This window comes from Pararge aegeria, chromosome 20 (assembly GCF_905163445.1).
Source record: "Pararge aegeria chromosome 20, ilParAegt1.1, whole genome shotgun sequence".
Lineage (NCBI taxonomy): Eukaryota > Metazoa > Arthropoda > Insecta > Lepidoptera > Nymphalidae > Pararge > Pararge aegeria.
Window position 1 is genome coordinate 13,783,255 of NC_053199.1, and position 22,553 is coordinate 13,805,807.

Genomic DNA, 22,553 nt, shown 5'->3' on the forward strand with positions numbered 1-22,553 from the left:
TTGAACTTATTTTCCACTAGCTTTTGTCTGCAACTTGATTTGTGGTGTCGTGCGACTAAAACCCTAAAAGGAACCTAAGTACGTTCTAAACATTAATGTTCTTAACTTTAAACAACACGCTAGCTTAGAGATTGAAGATAGACATACCTTGGATACTTTTTATCCCGGAAAAGAGAGTTAAAAAATAACTTTTTAGTTTTTATCTAAGCACTGTTGGACCGATCATGGCGAAACTAAGCATAGATATAGCTTGCATCCTGGATAAAGACATAGGAGTTTTTATTCCGGGAAGAGTAACTCTTCCCTCGGGATTTTTCAAGAAAAAATCGTGGACAGAATACCTTTGTAATATGACCGACTGTTAATACATAATAGTGTTATTATATTCAGCAAGAACAATTGTATAAACAGGTTACTGTATCATTCGAATTCCAGCCCGCGTAACGTGAACTACAAGTGATAAATTGTAACACTTCCTTACAGTAACGCGTGTCATTATCTTGTAGGTACCCGATAGGTACGCACGAGCACTGACCGTTCAAGTGACCGCTTGTTTCGTCGTGCTATGGTTTCGTCAGTATTAATAGATCGTAGGGAATTTTGAGGTCGCTTACTATGGGCTTCATAAGAAGGCTCAGAGTCACTCAGCGGGCGATGGAGAGAGCTTTGCTAGGAGTGTCTCAGTTTGATCAAATGAAATGACGAGATCCGCAGAAAAACTAGAGTTACTGACAGTGCTCAGCGGGCCGGACACATAGAACGAACGAAGAACCGATGGACGTTGTTGTCTTAAGGTCCTGCAATTGCGACCCCGCACCGGTAAAAGCAGCGTAAGTCGGCCCCCAACGAGGTGGACAGACGAAATCAGGCAAGTCGCTGGGAGCCACTGGAAACAAGCGGCCGTGAATTTGGAAATCCCTACAAAATACCTTTGTCCAGTTGTGGACGTCAATCGGATGAATTGATGGAGGAATTTTGTAGGCTGGCCTATTCAGGGGCGGATTTGATACGCTGGTCGTGGTCCTACGGAAGATTACCATCTCTCAACATGTAGAGTACGAGGAATTAAATGATAAAAACAATGATTAAACAAATGATTGTGTTGTAAGGTGACAAAGATCACCTCCTCTTGCAGCGAGTGTCGTACGAGAAGATTGAGGAAAAATGACTGGAACGGGCAGCATCGTCCTCTATGCTAATATTACCATCTACTGCGATCACCAACACGTCTGCTCAGCGTGGTTAATTTGGCCAAAACCTTCCGTTGGGAGAGGCCTTTAGAGGCGCCACCGGGCGTTTTAAAAGAGTTTGATAATAAGATGGATCCCAAGAACGGTTATTCTTTTTCTCCACCGTGTACGAAAACTTATAGTTGCTAATATTTATAAATATTTAGAAAAAACTGAAGTCCTTCTTTTTAAGTCACTTATGATCATTTTTATACACAACATGGTAAACTGACAATAATGTTCTGTAGTTAACGTACCTAGACTTGACTGTTAGCATATATAAAAACCTGGGTGGTTTTCTGATGCTTTTTTTTTGTAAACTTTATGTAAATAAATAAATAAATAAATAATGGCAACAAAGGGACAGCAAGTATGTTCTGTTCTGCGAAATCGATTTTGATGAGTAACCGTGATACTTATATTTAATATAACTTCAGTGAGTTCCGAATTTCCACATTCACAGAGGGAGGCAACTACTAAAAAAATTACAACGTTCTGCTAAAACTATATTGCCCGCGAAACAATATTGCGCGAGAAACTATAATGCCCGCGAAACTATTTCATTATACTCGTACCTGAGTACGGGTCTAGGACGAAACAGTTTCCATAAGTCAAAACAGTAGAGAACCATCTCTACTGTTTTCATCTCTACCTACAATTTTATATACCTACCAAGGTATACAAAATTGTAGGTTGTAATATTAGTTGATATTTACCTACCCCCCATTTTGTAAGCAATTAAAGAATAATCATAACTCGCAATAATCTATGTAGGTTAAGATAGTTACAGAGTCTTGCAATTAAATTTAAAAACAGTTATCCAAAACTGCAGATGTCCATCTTTATTCCCTTTACTAGTTTTATATGTAGGTATTTATGTGTAGGTACTAAGGTAGCTGTTGAATATTTTTATGAATATAATACACACAAATACTTATAATATACAGATAAACAACCAGACACTGAAAAACAATCATGTTCATCACACAAACATTTTCCAGTTGTGGAAATCGAACCCACGGACTAGGACTCAGAGAGCCGGGTCACTGCCCACTGCGCCAGTCGGCCATCAAAAAATATTTTTTTAAATGAATTTCTTGATAATTTTTAGACCATTATTTGTTTATTTTTATCGTTATCTTACAATAAAAGTTTTATTGCAGTTTTCTTTTCGCATTTTTTTTTGTTTTTATTCGTTTTTTTTTTGCTTTTATTGCAGCTTTTTTCTTTTAGATTGCTTATCAGCTTGACAAAATACACAAACCTGATTTCCCATCGCTTTATATTTATAGCTCATATCGATTTTTCAAACGTTCACGGATCTCCAATCTTCGCAGACAATGTAGCAGACGGTTCTCCAGGACCCTAAGAAAAACAATCATATTCGATTACACCTATAAATCTATGACGTGTCAGCCGTTTTTACAGCGAGCTCTTAAGTGAAAAATAATGGGCTCACACCTACCCACCAGGAAGTTTCGTTTAGAATGGGACATTTGATATAGTTTTGCATATTTATTACATTGATCAATTGCTTGTTTGTCTGACCGTGTGGGATTGCGAAGTTATTCTAGCTTCAGTGTTGACGGCGCGTTTGGATAACTAGAAGCTTTAGTTTCAATCCATAATATTATAAAACAAAATATATGAACGATTTATCACCCTCTGCTAACTAAAGCAGCTCATTTGCCTAGTGATTAGCATGTTCTAGATCACATAGTCGTGGGTTTGAATCCCGGGTCAGACCTAAAAGAAAACCAAAGGATAGATAGAGAATCATTCTGTAGAGAAATTCTCAGTAGGATCAGAAATTTGCACTTTTCACCCTCGGTTGGTCCTGGAGGTTATATTTAGAAAGCTGTTGATGAAGAGAATGCCTCTCATATAGCCTCCTAAACCGTACCTAACCGTATTGTGGCTTTGATTTTTTTTTTAAATGTACCGAAGGATAATGCGTTAAATAATAAGGATATTATGTTACGTTTTACAATCTTTCATTAGTTTACAATCTCAAGAAATATATTATAACCTAACGGTTCTAAAAATATTACTGTGACATTCGCATAAAATTGAAATGCAAGTTCTTAAATTCTTTTTTCATAATAGGTCCATCATAGGCCAATCTCCAGTAACGGTTATAAAAAGTCTAACGAGCCATTGTAAGAGAGATTTTTCTATAAAAAGCCTACCCTTAAGCATTTAAAACTCGTATTGGAGATTTTCTTATATCATTTACATACCCTGAACAGTGGCGTGCATAGAGGGTATGTTCATACATATATGTTTCCTTATTGTGAGGTGATGGTGATAACAGCATTCGTTAACCTGAAGCTAGGAGGATTTTAAACACGCCTTGGTCTGCCCGCAATAAACTTAGGCGGGTCATATAAATATAACTGATAGTGCGTATGAAGTACAAAAGGACAGTATAGCAATAACATTGACATTGCAAATCTTCCTAGGTACCAGGAAGGCGCCCCGTCCCTTCCTTATTCGTTTGTTGAACTCACGTGTACTTGAGACTTATGCAATAGGATATCAACCTACGTTTATTCCTATTACGCTATAGTTATGTACATAGGGTACATGAGGACCTGTTTAAAGTTTTGCTGGAAGATTTTTTGTGTTTGACTATTTCACGTTGCAATCAATTTTAATATAGCGACGGCTGATTGGCGCAGTGGGCAGCGACTCTCCTCTGTGGGTCCTAGGCCGTGGGTTCGATTTCCACAACTGGAAAATGTTTGTGTGATGAACATGATTGTTTTTCAGTGTCTGGTTGTTTATCTGTATATTATAAGTATTTATGTGTATTATTAATAAAAATATTCATCAGTCGTCTTAGTACCCATAAAACAAGCTCAGCTTACTTTAGGGCTAGATAGCGATGTGTGTTTTGTCATATATATATATCTATTTATTTTTTTATAAAAAAAATGAAAATAATACCGCCACTTTAATGGATTCAAATCTTAGAACTCCAAAGGCATCTACGGCTTTTTTATATTAATAATCATCATCACAGCCTTAAGTAAAACAGCTGGCTTCCTTATGTAATACCGGGAAGAAAGAAGTGAAGAAAATGGAGGAGGTTTTCAGTCCGTAGACCGCGAAATTATAAAAATCATCGCCATCTAGCCCCAAAGTAAGCGTGGCTCGTGTTATGGGTACTGAGATAGCTGATGAATATTTTTATGAATAATATAAATAAATACTTATAAACACCAAAATAACATACGTAGTGAAGTCAGGCATGCCAGACGATGGTATCCTCCGATTTTCCACCTCCCAATTAGGAAAAAGTACATATATAAAACAATAGTGGACGGACACACAACACATCGTAGGGCTAATAAGGAACATGTGTTGCAAAGAGCTGGCCTGTGTCCATCAATCTGAGGTGTAGATTTTAAGCCCCATGTATTTACCTGTAATTAACTTCAGACAGGAACACGGACGTCGCCGGACGAGTTCTCATAAAAATCTCCACTACTACCAACCTATTACTATTACTCCAAAGTATTGCCAACCTTAGAGCCTACTTTAACTATAGGGATATCCCTTAGGGCTATGGTATGTTAATGACATTGCAGTTCGGAATTTAACACATTTAACATTACCCGAGACCTTCAACTAATAACCACAACTCTCACCGCTGCGCAATGGAGGTCGTGAAAATGTGCTGGCCAAGAGAAGCTTATGAACTCTTGAAAATGCCCATATTTTAGGTGTTGGCTAAAACGGTAGGGCATTCTTAATCATTTCCATTACGATAACAACGATGGAACAGTGCAGATAATATAGGTTTTATATAGGTTTATTTTATTGGTTCCAGGTTCAGAGAACATGGCGCAGGAGAGAACGATAGTAATACGGAGGGTCCTTCCCAAAGCCTTTGTTTACCCCTTCAGTCTGTGGCCGCTGCCGAAATATCCTTTCGGAGGTAATAATGTTCTAAAATTTCAATTCAAAACACAATATTTTTTCTCTTTTGCTACAACGTTTGCTATTTAAAAAAATTACTTCCATTAAATGTTGCTAAACTTAATAAAAGCTATTTTATAAATACATATATATATATATATATATATATGTAATTTAGTTTGTTAGTTAAAACTAGCCGATAAGTAAGTTATTATAACTAGCTAATAACTAATGTTATAACCGTTTGTGATCAAGTATGGGATGGGATGTAAAATAAATCAGAAGAAATTGAACTAATTTTTAGCTGCTGTATCCGCTTTTACTGACTCTATGGTCCATCCATAAAAATAATTTAAACTGAACAGAATGAAATTTAATCGTCATTATTAAGCATAGAATATTTATATTTACAAAAAAGGTAATATTAATTTAAGACTTCATCGATTGAACTCTCTGTTTTTGTTAATTTTTAGTTTATTTTTGTTGCAGACGATCCGACTGCGGAGTACATTTATAACGGCAAAACGTTTAAGAGAGTTAAAGAGGTGGAGCGAAATAAGAGATGAAAAACATGTATTTTTTATATATAAGGGTCTTTGCACACGACGCCATTAGGCGCAGTTAATAGATATTACGAGCATTTCATTGCCATTTACACTATTCTTATTGTAACGTTTTTTGACAGTATAATATGGCTGAAAAATGCAGTTTAATTACATTAATTGAAAAGTAAACTCCTAGCAGACTTTTATATCTACAGAATTTTCTAACGATAACTCTATTAGTAGTTTTAAAAGTAGTACAGCTTTTGTAACAGAGCTCGTACGGGGAAGTATTACTGCTATCAACTACAGGTAAATGCGGCTTAACAACTGCGATTTTGTAGGACATGTTCCTGCATGCACAGTGTAGTGTTGCTATGTTTATATGCGATAGTTTCCACTTAACAGTAAATAAGATATCTGCTTGTCCGTCAAAAAAAAAACACACCAATTTGATCTTTAATTATAACTTACTCCGTATGTAAGTCATTTTGGAGTTGTTGTGTTAAATAAACATATTCTATTCTATTCTCGTCTATATCATTAGCGAGAGTTTCTCAAAAACAGTGATTGTTGCGATAAGAAAGTTTTTGAAGCAAATGAGTGTACAAAAAACATATTGTATTTGCACATTAATTTATTTTCATAAATCCTGATTCTTGCGGGAATAAACTACTCGCAGTGAATCGCAAAAGCGCTATAGCACTTATCCTTTATTAAAAAATGGCGCCGTGTGCAAAGGAATATATACATTCTTAAGAGCCCAAAATAACAGGCCCTAGTGTCAAAATAAATGAACAGTGTGACAATTTTCATTTATTTTAACATTAGCTTTGTCTTAGATTTGTCCCGCGTGTACTGTCTGCGTGTAATATTATTAATACGAAAGTTGAAAAAAACGAACAAATAAATTATTTTTTGTATCTATATGATTTGTAGGAATGTCGGAATAGAAAGTCATCATCATCCACAGCCTGTCATCATCATGTCACTCATGTAAACTGCGGTAGAATATCTGTGGTTTAACATGGGAAGGGTTTCTAACACTCAATTTAAAAAAAAAGCATTCTTCTCGGCTTGTTATAAGTACATATATACAACGTGTAATCGAATTACGAAATAATCTTGAAGGGAGCATAAGTATATTCCACAAGGAATCACCCTGTTAACATAATAAATCAAAAAATAAATATTTACGTACGTTTTCATATAAACGAATTCAAAATATTTTGAGTGTTTACGTATAACAACCTTAGATGATAAAAGTCCGATACGCGCATCGTACCCGCCTAATAAAGAGATAGGAGTCACATGATTTTTAATTTTGCATGATGTTAGGGCTGTATCTGATTTCATTCAGTAAAAACTAGGGCTTCCGGTTTTACAGTCTTAAGTCTTGAGTCTTGTCATAATATTATCTAAAGTCTGTGAAGTATTATTTCGGTTTTCTTTTACAAGTTGTGTGTTATACTTAATAGTTGTCGAACTATGGGTCTCATAAGAACGCTTGGGCCTTGGGTCACTCAGGGGCCTATGGAGAGAGCTATGCTCGGAGTAAAAGATCACATTAGGAATGAAGAGATACGTAAAAGAACCAGAGACTCTGATATATCTCAACGAGTTGCAAGCTGAAGTAGCACTAGGCAGAGCATGAGAGAACCGACGGGCGTTGGGGTCCTCAGGAGTTGGAATGGCGACCTCGCATCGGTAAACGCAACGCGCCGAAGGGAACCGCTGGACCCAAGCGGCACAAGACCGTGGTATTTGGAACTCCGAACTAAAGATCTATGTCCAGCAGTGGACATCCATTGGTTGACATGATGATGGTATAAAGATGAAAGAGAATATTCCTGTTTCAATGTAACAAAACGTGATCTTATCAGAATAAGTTTAATTTTTAGTAATGTCTAAGCTTAATTTATTATGTTAATAATATCATAGGTATATAAGTAGGTACTATAAGAGGTATTAGAGGCTATTTTTAAATCACCAAATTGCAACTGATTGAAATAGATTTTTTTTTTTAAGTTATGTAAATAATAATAGAAAATCTGTACGATTGTTTCTTTAGCGAAATTATCAGCCAATTGAAAAGCCACACTTGAATAAAATTTGAGGTTTTTAGCAAGGTATATTGTTTTTTATTTACTTGCTTTAAAAGCAAGTCCCAGGTTGGATGCCCGGCCGGGGCATTTTGGAAATTTATAATTTCTGTATTTCTCTGCTAGTTACCTCCCTACCAACAAGTGCTTGCTGCAAAGCGATTTAGTGTTACGGTATGATGTCGCTTAGAAACCGATTAGGAGCCATCCCTAACAGGTTAGCCCGTTATCATCTTAGACTGCACCATCATTTACCAGCAGGTGTGATTGCAGCCATGGGCTAAGCTGTAGTGGAATAAAAAAGAACTCATAATACAGAGCCAAAAAAAATGTGACAGCAACCTGATCAGTAAAAAAAGTTTGGAAAATTCAAAAATGCATGCCTCATAATCTAATTTTTCACTAAAAAATTTATCCTTTACTGTGTTTTTTTTAATTAGCGGCCATACATTAACCCGAAAAATTAAAAAAGGTAAAAAAATTGATGAAAACTTTTGATATAAACTAAAGATCAAAAGGCGCGATACAGATAAAAAAAGAAAACTAAGAAAAAAATAGTACTTTTAAGTTTATTTTATAGAAATATGGAAAATATAGTTATAAATCCGGACCAAAGAGAAAGAGAAACAAAATGAAAATTACAACAAGCTACGAGGGGTTCGCGGCACTGTGTCACAAGAATTCCACAAGCGGAGAAGGCATTATATTACACATAAATATATACATGGCATGGCACATAAAACAGCAACTCAGCTGGGTTTTTTGTTATTACAGCGCCATCTAGTGATACAAGGTGGAACTTACTAGTTCCATATTTTCACACTTCAAGCGCTGCTATCTACGGGCGTAGAGCATATTGATTACGCATGCGCGATGCACTTTATCTCAGCACTACAGGCTACAGCATCTTTTCGTAAATATTGCCGCGGAGTGATGTGCCAAAATGAAGTTAAGCTACGTGTGGTTTATATTGAGCTTCGCTAGGAGTTGTTATGGTGAGTAAGGATGTGTTTTGTTGTTTTTGCTAATACTAAAACATCGCGAGATCGCGGTAGTGCATTTAAGAGTCGAAACCCTTTGCAAACGCTTTCATGTTTACAAGGATTGAGTGCGCTAAATACTAGGCTTACTACTGTCGCTTGATAATAAATATAATAATATCTATAAATAACATAATCTGTGAGTAATATAAATATTAACTTAGACCGATGTATGTTCCCATCATTCACCCTTTGAATGTATCTTAAAAACTACTTGCGCCCCTAGCGCTATCGTAAGCGCTAGCATAAATTAGTATTATTTCAATGTTGACGTTTTGTTTCCAAAATTCAAAAAATATTTATTTTTGTAGGTCTATAACAGGCAGTTATGAAGCGTTCATACATACGTAAAGGCATGAAATTTAAACTGCGAATTTAAAATAATGCTATTTTAAGCAATAGAAATAAGACATGACAAGACACAGCCTGACTTCTACAGTATTATCATTCCCTTAAACCCGAAGGCGTTATACGTATTTGGCTATGGTATAGTGCAACTATAAATTTCATTCCGAGATCAGATTGAAAACTGTTAGGTATTCTGTTATTGCTTTCAAATAAACTGGCTAGGTACTCTGGAGATATAAAACAAGCTTTTGTTAACCCAGTTGCCTTGGAGTCCACTTTAAACCAGCGTGCGTGGTTGTCTGCTGCGACACCGTACCGGAACGCTAAATCGCTTAGCAGCACGTCTTTGTCAGTAGGGTGGTAACTAGATACTGCCGAAGCATCCCACCACTATTATAATTCATCGTCATCATCATTACTTCATACGATTGAAGTCCACTGCTGGACATAGGTCTTTTGTAAGGAGTTCCAAAATCCTCGGTCTAACCAAGGGCTAACTTATAGTGGAATAAAAAAAATATCTATGCAATAAACAGCATACACTTTATTTACATAAAGTTACATAAAAAAAAAATACCTCTATTATACCCAATTCTTTTCCTAACGAAAACAGTAAAAAAAAGAAATAACATAAAACTTGACTTACCACTAAACAACATAAAAAATATTGTTAAACTTGTTTCACATTAACAGTTCTGTCTTATAGTATAAAGGACATATTGTAAAACAAAAATTATTAATAAATACCTTAATATAAGTAAATAAATAAAATAAATAAACTACGATGATACACACATCGCCATCTAGCCCTAAAGTAAGCGTAGCTTGTGTTATGGGTGCTAACATAACTATGATTATTTTTATGATTATAATACAGATAAATACTTAAAATGTACAGATAAAAACCCAGTATCTGAAAAAAAATTATGTAACAAACATTTTCCAGTCTATGGTAAGTTTATGGGAATCGAACCCACGGCCTTGCAGAAAGCAGGGTCGATGCCCACTGCGTCAACATTAAGTTTAATTAATTAAGGATATCACTCAGTGGTATTTACTAAAATTCCAGGTGTAAAACTGCTGGAAGCGAATCCAGATGTTAAAAGGCTCTACGACGACCTCCTTAGTAACTACAATCGTTTGATCCGACCGGTGACCAATGTCAGCGATATACTCACGGTCAGGCTGGGACTGAAGTTATCGCAGTTAATGGAAGTCAATCTGAAGAACCAGGTCATGACGACTAATTTGTGGGTTGAGCAGGTGATAAAAAGTTCTATATATTTACATACTAATACAATCTATCCATTTATTACTGTTTTCTATCAAAAATCTTTCTCCGTTAACGCTACACACTTATGGAACTATTATCTGAACTTATTAGAGATAGCCGCTCGTTGCCCTTATTTATACGGCACATAGTGTGAAAAAAGCAACCTGCTCAGCAACCGGCAGGATGATTACGTATGTCGCGACTGACGTAAATCTTGCAATCACTGCTGTTAAACGTCACTTTTGTTTATTTAGTGATTGCAAGATTTACGCCTGTCGCAAGCCTGTCGCGAGGTACGTAATCCTTTCATTTCACGTATTCATGGGTAAACTTATTGCTTCTGATTTCAGAAATGGTTTGACTATAAACTGCAGTGGAATCCGGACGATTACGGAGGGCTGGAAATGCTGTACGTGCCCTCGGAACATATCTGGCTGCCTGATATCGTCCTCTACAATAATTGGGATGGAAATTACGAAGTATGAAATTCATTTATTTCTATTTATGACCTAGCGAAGCGGGCAACCTGAAATTAATTCGAGTATAACTATTTAGCGATTTCATAGAGTAATGCGATGTGGGAATACTTCTTGAGAAGTCTGTTTTCTTCTATACCCAGGTGTGCGTATTCAGGCGCGCAAAACAAAAAAAAAACAATCAATCGATGTCTTCCGAATATACAAAAATGCAAAAATACAATTTTTTTTAGTGTTATTGTATTGCTTCTAAGCTGGGGTGGTTCAGGAAAAGATAAAATAAAGAAACATCTGAAAAACTAAATTTGTAATTTTGTGTTCGGAATTGCAAACTTGAAAGACCTTTACTAGATTGCGTTGTTTATGTAGTACGATTAAGTCCACACATGAATCGTCTAGTAGGTATTAATATCGTGTATAAAAGAAATATAAAAATTACAAATTCCAGATTTGTTCTGCTAATGCTAACCAATTATTTTAATCCATGCAGGATTAAAATAATTGGTTATATTAACAGCTCACTGTTCTAGTGGTTAGCATGTTTAACTACATACCTTGAGGTCCCGGGTTCGGTAATGGGTTTTTCTGTTAAATAATGCTCAGTACAAGTAACCCGGAGTTACGAAATTGGCGGCGTCAAGCGTGGCTCGAAGAGCACGTAAAACCGTCGGTCTGAGTTATACCTATAGCTTTTGATAATATTCGTTAAAGCCCGCCACTCCACGTTTGAGCAGCGTGGTGGGTTCATGCGCTATACTCTCTCTCCTATGAGTGGGATGTTGAATTCAGTTTATCATGCACTTCAGCAAAGCAAAGCTTCTATCGAATATTCAACTATTTACATCAGTTTTTATCGAATATTCAACTATTCAACTATTTTCCTAGGTGACTCTGATGACGAAAGCAACTTTGAAGTACACGGGTGAAGTAAACTGGAAACCACCGGCGATTTACAAATCGTCATGTGAAATCAATGTAGAGTACTTTCCGTTCGATGAACAAACATGCTTCATGAAGTTTGGATCTTGGACTTATAATGGTGCCCAGGTAATGCTTGCTAGTTTACAAAACAGCTCCATTAAGCACAACAACTAAGTATTACGTTAGAACGAAAAAAAATGCATATATATATATACATATAATATTTTCCGTTAGAGCCTCTGCACACTACGTATTTTACTCTTTTGATATGTATTTATATCTCTGTAACTACTTTTTTTCTTTGGTGTACAATAAAAGTGTATTCGTTAATTCATTAATTCATTATTTTAATGCAGATGAAAAAAAACTAAATTCAGACGTAGACAGTATTTACTTACACACGTATAATAATTTAGTGGTGAACGTTCGATTGTATCGATACAAACGCGCCGATACGTCGATACAGACGTGCTCAAGTCGTGCGTATTTATTGTTGTAAAGAAATCCCTACATTAGCAACTCCTGAACAGTAGTAAGAAGGAGTTTGAAAAACTCAACTCGCAACACTGCACTGGTCAAACTGGCTTTATTACTTTCAATTATAAGAAAAATAAGCGACTTTATTTATACACAAACGTGATACAGAAAAGCATTGAACGCTCGCACGCTTTTTTATCGCTTTGTGCACGAAAATCTGCTTTTTGATCGTCTACAGCGCCGTGAGCTTTTATAAAACGTGCGCGCGTACGTCGGCGCGTAATATCTGCTCATCTAGAGCACCGTGAGCGTTCGTAAAACGTGTGTGCGAACGTCGGCGCGTAAAAAGTGCCGTCTGCATAGGCTCTTATCGATACAGCGGGTCAAATAATACAGGTTATGAATTTTAAATTTATATAATTTATATGTCCGCCAAGTGTAGGTAAAAACACTAACAAAAATTATATCGCTTCATAAGTGCTTATAATAAGGTCTACATGAATAAAACATTTCTGAATATTTATAAAAGTATATATATATAAATCTTTCACCATAGGTTGACTTAAAACATATGGATCAACTACCTGGCAGTAGTCTCGTGCATGTTGGGATAGATCTCAGTGAATTTTACTTGTCTGTGGAATGGGATATACTTGAAGTACCGGCCACTAGGAATGAGGAATATTACCCATGCTGCCCGGAGCCATTCTCTGGTAAGATTTAAAAAACTTACCATTTTCTGGTAAGATATCAATTTTGAAAACTTATAATGAGTATTAGGTGGCCTTCATAAAATACGTGAGATGTTTAAGGAGGGGAGGGGGTGGAGTCAAATCTCATCTAATCTTACGTTGGCGAGAGAGGGGGTGTCGGCAAATATCACTATGGTCCATTGGTCTTTTCACAATAACATTTATCATCACTTGTGGAAATACAATGCTAACAACAAAATTGTACAAGATCATTATCAAGACTAAAGACACATCAACTGCTATCGGCAAATAAACTTCTTTTGCTATTAAATTTTTTTGCACGTAATATTTTAATGATTGTAAACGTTTTTCATATTCATTCTCCTTCACACTATGATGACATTACTCGATAATTGGCCCAAAATATATGATCCTGTTTTGCATGACATACTGGATATATGGTCATAGTAAAATTTAAAATAGCATTATTGTTACGAGAATGGTTTGACCACATATCACATAGATTATAGTACTAACGACATACTTTTATCATTTGTTTTTGTTTCAGACATAACATTCAAGCTGACGATGCGAAGAAAAACTCTATTTTACACGGTTAACCTGATTATCCCTTGTGTTGGATTAACGTTTTTAACTGTACTCGTGTTTTACTTGCCATCAGATTCTGGTGAAAAGGTAACATTACAAAACTCTATGCTTATTATTTGCATTCAAATTTAGACGAGAATCATCGATTAAATGTATTGGATGTTTATCTAATGTCATGTGATAAAAGTTTTGTAATATTGACGCCGTTATATTATAGATACCTACTGACTATAATATGCTTACAATCATCGATTTTCTTAACGTGTGTGAGGCTTGATTTATTGTAGAAAAAAAGTTGCTGAAAACGTTGATGAATTCCTTACAACATTTAGCAAACAATTTCTAAGCTTGATTAAACTCTAAAGTCTAAAAGCAGTACTATTCTTTAACAACAGTTTACTGTGCAAAAGAACGAATAGGATTGCAGATCTACATAATTTATTATGTTGGAGAAATAGCAGTTATACAATGCTAGCGGGTCGTGTAATGGCTTTATATTATTCGTTATAAATCACATCTAATATTGAAATCATAAGTAATACATTTAAAATTCACTTAATAAAAACAACGTCAACATCGTCTTCAGCAACTTATATTTCAAACTGACGTATCATACTAATGACTATCATTTCAAAATTGATTTGCACGTATGCATTTGGTGTTTTTAATTAAATAAAGATACGAACAATCATTTCATGTATTTCCATCCTTCCATCCGATCATATATCCAGTACCTTTTGCCTGCTCCAGCTATGGTCTTTTTTGATTCATTAGTTAGATGTGTGGGTGTGCTAGTATCATTTATATGATTTCGCTTTTCATTTATTGTTGTCTTTCCACCAACTTCTATCGTACTTCTTCTACCAAGTATATGACTATCTCCCTGTTTTATTATAGTATCAGTATAACATATTTCATAGTAAATTTTATTGTAAATATTAATTTGACTTTGTATTGAAATATATCTATCTACTTTTACAGATATTCGTAGATATAGAAGCATTAAAGAAATAACTTTTTCCTTTTTATGACGTACTTTAAATGAAGATGGGATTCGTAAACTCAGTCTATTTATTTATTATAAACCTAATACCCTATTAACATCCAAATTGATATAAAACTGAAACTATACGTTATTGGTTGTGATTGCATTCTTGTAAATTAAAATTTTAAGCTTTACTTGGATTTGTAGTCTATAGTAGCATTTTTGAAACAAAATTAACTAACTGTGCTTAGTATTATTATTAATGCCTACTTTATATATATTCTTAATTTATCATCACTCGTGGAAAGACAATGCTAACAACAAAATTGTACAAAATCATTATCATGACTAAAGACGGTTGAATACATGCCTTTCTGGTTGGCGTATGCCCGAATAGTTTTGAATTTACCCGGGGAACTTAGCGCAGTGACCTGAAGCGAAATGCAAGTGGCGGTTTGCTAGGTTCAAGACTAAAGTCCCCGGATGTTAACAGAAATCGAGCATACGTTGATAAAATAAGGGAGTATGGCCGTGTTTATTCATGATAATGGAATACCACTCACGATAGTTAAAACTCTAAAATTGTGCAATATCATTCAAAAAGGACTTTTCTCCTTTAGATCTCGCTCTGCATCTCCATCCTGGTGTCCCTCACTGTGTTCTTCCTTGGTCTGGCCGAGATCATCCCGCCAACATCTTTGGCGATCCCCTTGCTCGGGAAATATCTGCTATTCACAATGATTCTCGTCTCGCTGAGCGTTTGGGTCACTGTATGCATTGTAAACGTCCATTTCAGGTAAACTATATGATATATTTCTTTCTCTCTCTCGTAGATATCGTTAAGCATCTCAATTCTGGTATCACTGACCGTGTTTTTCCTGTTAATGGCTGAGATTATACCGCCAACGTCTCTAGCCATACCGCTGTTAGGGAAGTATTTGCTGTTTACGATGATTTTGGTGTCGCTAAGTGTATGGATGACGGTATGCGTTCTGAATGTGCATTTTAGGTAAGTGTTGTAACCGTTGGTAGATCGTCTGCTGTCCTGTCCCTCTCTGTTTTAATAATCTCTTTCTCTGTCTCTCTCTCTTTTTTAGAAATTTTCTTTAACCCCCGAATACTGAAAAGCTTGATAAAATTTTATGTTTTAAATGTGGAACCATGTTTCCTCATATCTACGATTTGTGGTTATTCAAAGGTCGGACACATAATCCTTCAAAAGATGCCAAATAATTAATTGATGGTTCCTCTTGTGTACCATATCAGGTTGCCGTCTGAATCGTTTAACATCAAGTGCATTCGTTTAACATAATCCGTGTGAAGACCTAAGTTTTCACACGGATTATGTCAAGTGTTCCTTAATTTAAGTTGACCTTGACAGTAGTTTGATGTTCAGTATTCGGCCGTTAAATCACTTAGTAGATTTAGATCTCCCTTAACTTTAAACCTATCTATTTAGATCCACTTTTATTTAAATTGCCCGGTAAAGTTTACGACACTTTTAAAATAAATAAGAAACTAAATGCACATCAGACCTATACAAATAAATAGGCTTAGCAAATAACTAGTGTTTAATTTATCTGTATGCGGTATATACTTAAAGCCTTAAAGGGCCTTACTTTAGGTATACATGGCTTTCTATAAGGTATCAACTGATTTACTATCGCAGAAACTTACAAGAACAACTCGTGTATCAAACTCCGTTTACACAGTATGAAGACAAGATGAATAATATTAGATATTGAGGTTTTTTTAATATTTCCAATATTGAAAAATGGCAACATTTTCAACACTGATCTTTTTTTATTACTACAAATAAGCCCTTAGAGACAATCTCACCTAGTGGTAAGTGAAGATGCGATGAAGAGATGACGATGAGCACCGAGCAGATTAACCTGTTAGGTTCTACGGTTTCTACGCGACATCTTACCAGAATGATGAATTGTTTGGTGGCCCAGCCTTGTAGTTAGACTGTCTACTACTAATAACTAGTCACCAGATAAGATCAGAAAGAAAAAAGACCTTATAAAGTCCAAATTGATAATGCAAGAATAAAAAAAAATTAAACAATTAATTAATATTTGTAAAGTGGGTACTGTTATAGTAAGAGATCTATTAGAAGATAACTGTATCATTTATTGATTAACCTTAAGGCCTACCCTCAGAAGTTTATTGTAATAATACCCCATCAGGTACTTTGCAAGATACTTTACTTTATAAGTTCAATACGATGCCGTAGATTTCATCAAATATGTTTAGGTCCTTACACATGATATTGGTGTTTTGTCGTACTGGCCACTTTTATCTCAAATCATCTCCTCTTTGGTTAGGAATTCCAATTTCAAATTTTTACAGCTATTTACTCATGCTTTTGTGTTTTGAAAACCCGAGTTCATTTGTTTTTCCTCATTTTTTGCGTCACTCAGTATACAAAATTGAAAAATCGCGTTTTTACGAGTACAAGTTGCATCGTGGCAAAACTACTGCAGAAACAGCTCGAAGGATTATTGATGTGTATGGCGGCGGTGGCGCAATAGAAAAATCTTAGAAAAACCTACCAACTTAGAGAAACTTCAATTGGAATGTCTAAGAAATCCACCTTATTCCCGGAAAATTACCATTTTTTTCAAAATTTGGATAATTTCTCGCAAGAGAGAAAAATCAACTCCGATGGGACAGTCAGTCCAAAGCGCCTTCAAAAACTTGTTTTTACCGTCCAAATTGTTTTTTTTAGTAAAGGGAACAATGAACTACCTTAAATATGGCAAAAGTTCATAGATAGCAACTATAGATAGTACTTTGATTCAAATTAACATATTATATTTAAACGACTTTAAGTTTCTCCCTTACGAAACACCAATTCCATATGTAAGGATCTTATATTAATCGTTCTTCTGTTTTATCTCATAGCACAGTATTTTTTTTTCTATTGCACTGCAAGTTAGCCCTTGACTGCAATATCACCTGGTGGTAAGTGATGATGCAGTCTAAGATGGTAGCGGGCTAACCTGTAAGAGTATGGTATTCATACCCCTAGTTATATCGGTTTGTACGCGACATCGCACCGGAACACTAAATCGCTTAGCGGCACGTCTTTGTTGGTAGGGTGGTAACGAACCCGGGAGCTTCTAGTTAAATTCACAGCGCTAACCGATCCGCCAAGGAGGTCGTAACAAGTAAGTCACAGTAGCATAGCTCTTTTGCTATCTACACCATTGTATCATATAATCTTTAACAGTTGAATATCAAATGCGTAGGATTGCAATATCGGTTTTTCCGACATGACGTCACATCGCGGTTTTTTTTTTAATGATTGGCAGAGATTGCCACTACACGACATCGCAACGTGGCATGATGCGAGATCGTATAGTGTGTTCGTTTTTGGCCCTTACGCCATCCAGATTTAGCTAGTTGTGCGCGCATATTGTGATGATTATTTTATTAACTTAGAATTAATTAAAAGTAAATCGGTTAGTTTTATATTGTTAGCCAAAATGGACAGCTTATAAATAGGTTACAAACGAGTTTTTCTCCCGCGTCCAACATCCAACAACATAATAATGGCCTACATACATCATTTCGAGTCTATGAAATGAAATGAAAATACACTTTATTGTACACCTAACAGAAATTAAATTATAAACAAAAACAACAAAATAAAACACAGGTACAATGGGCGGCCTTATCGCTAAAAAGCGATCTCTGCCAGGCAACCCAATCAAGGAAAGGAAAAAAACAAAAAAAAACAGACTTAAGGGTTAGGTTGTACACAAGAGCAGAGCAGTTTACAAATTAAAAATAAATATATATATATCAATTACTATATCATACAAAGTACAAGTCAACAACACAAAGAAAAGTGACTCCGAAGCAAAAAAAAAAAAAAAATACTAATTAGGGTGGCATAAAATGTTTTTTAAGGAGTCTTTTAAAAATCGGTAGTGACTGCGCGCGCCTAATTTGAAAGGGGAGAGAGTTCCATAGCCGAACAGCTTCAACTGAAAAGGATTTTGAATAGAAAGAAGTACTATGGGAAGGAATTTTTAGTATAAGATTATCTTCAGAACGGAGAGAGCGACAGTGAGAATCACTGAGAAACTCAAACCGTACTTTAAGATATGGAGGAGTAGCTGGATTGAACAGAACACAGTATAAGAGAGAAAGAATATGAATATTCCTGAGTCTATGCCACTCAAATAACAATATATCATGTAATCGAGCTTTATATAATGCGATACAATGTTGTTTGTTACGAGCTGTAAACGTGATGTCGCACTGATCTCTATAATTAACATTAATACTGGCTGACCCTAAATAAATGACAGCTTAAAATTCTAAATTCAAATGTGATACGGTTGTCTATGGAACGTTTATTGTGCTTAATAACACCGGTCCTCTGGTAATAATAGAGATAAAAAAAACGTATGAGACACGGGACGCCTGGCAGATGTGAAATATCGAAATTATTTTATACAAGTAATAGGCACAAATGTACAGATTATGACAAGAACTAAATACGAAATGATAAAAAAATACAATATTACGAATTTTCTCCAGAAAATGATGTTTATTTAATATACATTTATTTTTGACGGTCGATTGGCGCAGTTTGCCTGCTTTCTGAGTCCAAGGCCGTGGGTTCGATTCCCACAACTGGAAAAAGTTTGTCCGATGAGCATGAATGTTTTTCAGTGTCTGTGTGTTTTTCTATTATATATTCTAAGTATTTATGTATATTATTCATAAAAATATTCATCAGTCATCTTAGTACCCATAAAACAAGCTACGCTTACTTTGGGGCTAGGTGGCGATGCGTGTATTGTCGTAGTATATTTATTATTTTTATTTTCTTCATATACAAAATGTTTTGATTCAAAAATTTCTTTAAGAAGGTGACAACTCATGTATTTTCATCAACGTATAGTAGGTACATATATTCTATCATACATCGCGATGCGTCGCCACGGCCTGTGTCGCCACGCCAAAGATCAGGTTTACCCTCCGCCTATAGATGTTTCACATCAAAAATATAGATTTTTTTATTAGATACCTTCCAAAGTTTTAATCATTAACATCGAGGATACTAAATAAATAAATAAATGTACTACGACAATACACACATCGCCATCAGTGGCGTGCACTTCATACATGCACAAAAGCACTGCATACCCTGAAATTGAATTATAGACAGTATAAGAGGAGGATTTTCCCATTTTATGCAATTTTCCTGCTGTATGCATACCCTGGTAAGAAACCCAGTGCACGCCACTGATCGCCATCTAGAGTAAGCGTAGCTTGTATTATGGGTACTAAGATGACTGATGCTGAATTGAACCAATTGAATTGAGTGAAGTTTAGTGTTGAAGTCTCTATACAATTAAACCTGATAAGAACTGACAAAAATAAAATGTACGAACGTTTCATGTTTTTGAACTATATTAATAGAGAAATTTTGAGTTTTATTTTCGACTTTTGCCGATGTCAGGCACCCGAGTCGACTTTTACCTTAAAGATTGTTTGACAGTAGAATTAAATATACCCAGTATAATTGCAAAATATTATTTGATTGTTCTGGATTCAGTTGCATGAACTTCTTATATGCACTAAAGCACTAGACTATATTTTATTTGTAACTCAAAACAAACATGGATGTGGAAGGAGTATTGTAAAATTCTTGATAATGAAAAACTTTTGTATGAAAACTTTTTCCTGGGATCAATCTTTTAGAGAAATAACGGTACATACAGTTTTATACAAAATACAAATTGACAACCCTAATATCAGCTGTGTTTATATTTAAGGTCAAATAGGCTCTAGGGCAACAGAAATGTTAGAATCCTTTCTAATACTATAACAATAATTCACACGCACGTTCACACGTAGGGTTGTCACCTTTTTATTGTTTTAAATTTATTTGAAAACTGACATATACATTTTATTTTAGTTTTCTTATCATTATTATTATCGACCCTATATCGGCACGTGTCTCCTCTCAGAATGAGAAGTATATAGACCACCACCAAGCTTGGCAAGTGCTTGTGCGGGCGGTGTTGGCACACGCCTTTTAAGGTTTTTTTCGAAAACTCTTAGGCATGCGGGTTTTCTTTACCGTTAAAGCAAGTTATATTTAATTCTTAAAACGTTCATAACTTAGAAAAGTTGTATTTGCATTGTTTTGTATTTGATCGAAGTCAGTCCCCACGAAAAAACCATCACAGCTTCAGTTTTCAAATAAAAGCAACTTGATCCAGCTAATATTATAAATGTGAAAGTGTGGATGTTTGTTATTCAATCACACACAATCAGCATAACTGATTTGAATTAAATTTGGCATGCAAGTAGCCTTTGACGTGGAAAAGAACATAGGCTACCTTTTATCCACATTCCTTAAGAAGTTTCTGAGCAAAAATTGCTTACTTAGCTAGTAAGCAATTTTTCGTAAAGACGGACATCTTTAAAATTTGGTATTTCTCAAAAAAATTCTCAATAAATTAAAAATTATTAACGAGTGAAGCTTGCCACGCAGACGAAGTCGCGGGCAGAAGCTAGTTGTATAATAATTTCTCTGAATCGAAGTGAAATTTTATACATGCAGTGTTACGGATTTCCAAAATACCTTTTATATTAGCCCGCTTAATTTCAACGCCCTGTCAGTGCCACTGATGATTGCATGTATACGCCTTCGCCACTCCGCCACATCGCCCTTCCAATATAGCAATTAAGCGGCTCCACATAATTAATAGCTGGACAGCTTCCGTCAAATTAAGTTGAAAAGCAATAAATACAAAGCTTAATTAAACAGAAAACAAATTGCCATCAACTCATTCCGTTTTACAGTATTACGTGATGACTATTATTTAATATTAAATTGACTCGGCACGAAGTTATCAAAGATAGCAGGAAACTGTACTCTTAGGCTATTTTGTCACACTAGGACAACAGTCACAACACCGTCATTTTGTTGAGTAAACAAACTCGAAACTACTCGACTACTACTTTATCTACTCTCAGGGCATACAAGTGGAAATAATATCCAAATTATATGTGTAAAAATAAATTGGGGTAAACTTCGCCTATTCCCTGTTCCCTTGCTTTAGCAGGTGGACGTTAACTATATCCCCTGTCAGGGGATATAATTGGGGATATAAATAAATGAATAAACTACGACAATATACACATCGCCATCTAGCTCCAAAGTAAGCGTAGCTTGTTTTATGGGTACTAAGGTAGGTGTTGAATATTTTTATGAATATAAATAATACTTATAATATACAGATAAACGCCCAGACACTAAAAACAGTCATGTTCATCACACAAACATTTTCCAGTTTTGGGAATGGCCCACGGCCTTCGACTCAGAAAACAGGGTCGCTGCCCACTGCGCTAGTCGGCCTACAAAAAAAAAAGTGTGTGTCAGCTCCGCTTTAGCTGAATAAAGATTAATACAATAGGAAAGGGTAAATTAAAAATCCTGTGCAATTTATTTACACACGGCGGAAGTGTAACTTCTTAAAAGTAGCCTACGGGAGATTGAGGTGGATGTAGAGTATCAGAACTATTAGGATAAATGTAATGTTTATTATTTAGTTGCCATGGTAATAAGAATAGATAAAAAAATGTATAATGTTTTCTATCTCACTCTGTCCTATATATTTTTGTGTTTGTTTCTTTACCTAGATAATATTCGGTATCCTTGGTAACTTAAATAGGAAAAATAAGTTAATTAAACGAAAGCGACGTTGCATGTTTGCGCATCACAGTTGCCGGGCATGCAACGTCGCAAAGCGAAAACGTAACGAGGTCATTCATCAGTTTACTCCTCACATTTTTCTCATACCGGGCTCCTTATATATGAAAATCGATTCTTAAGGAGTAAACTCCAATATAATTTTTGTCTTCTGCCTGTGCTAGCCCTGCAGGCCTATTTTGCATTTA

The 22,553-nt window shown here is 35.4% G+C and overlaps 1 protein-coding gene across 3 annotated transcripts in view; it reads left to right on the top strand.

Moving 5' to 3' along the window:
• The window catches only part of LOC120632548 (acetylcholine receptor subunit beta-like 2), an 84,371-nt gene that overhangs the window by 5,877 nt on the left and 55,941 nt on the right, over positions 1-22,553 (top strand). Inside the window, exons 2-8 of one of the 3 annotated variants that reach the window (XM_039902410.1) lie at positions 5,065-5,172; positions 10,255-10,448; positions 10,809-10,937; positions 11,820-11,981; positions 12,889-13,045; positions 13,593-13,720; positions 15,239-15,414. In XM_039902410.1, coding sequence (XP_039758344.1) covers positions 5,065-5,172; positions 10,255-10,448; positions 10,809-10,937; positions 11,820-11,981; positions 12,889-13,045; positions 13,593-13,720; positions 15,239-15,414 — 1,054 coding nt within the window. Of the gene's footprint in view, positions 1-5,064; positions 5,173-8,696; positions 8,793-10,254; positions 10,449-10,808; positions 10,938-11,819; positions 11,982-12,888; positions 13,046-13,592; positions 13,721-15,238; positions 15,415-15,451; positions 15,628-22,553 lie in introns of those variants that run through there. The other 2 variants (XM_039902408.1, XM_039902409.1) reach the window with 2 other exon arrangements.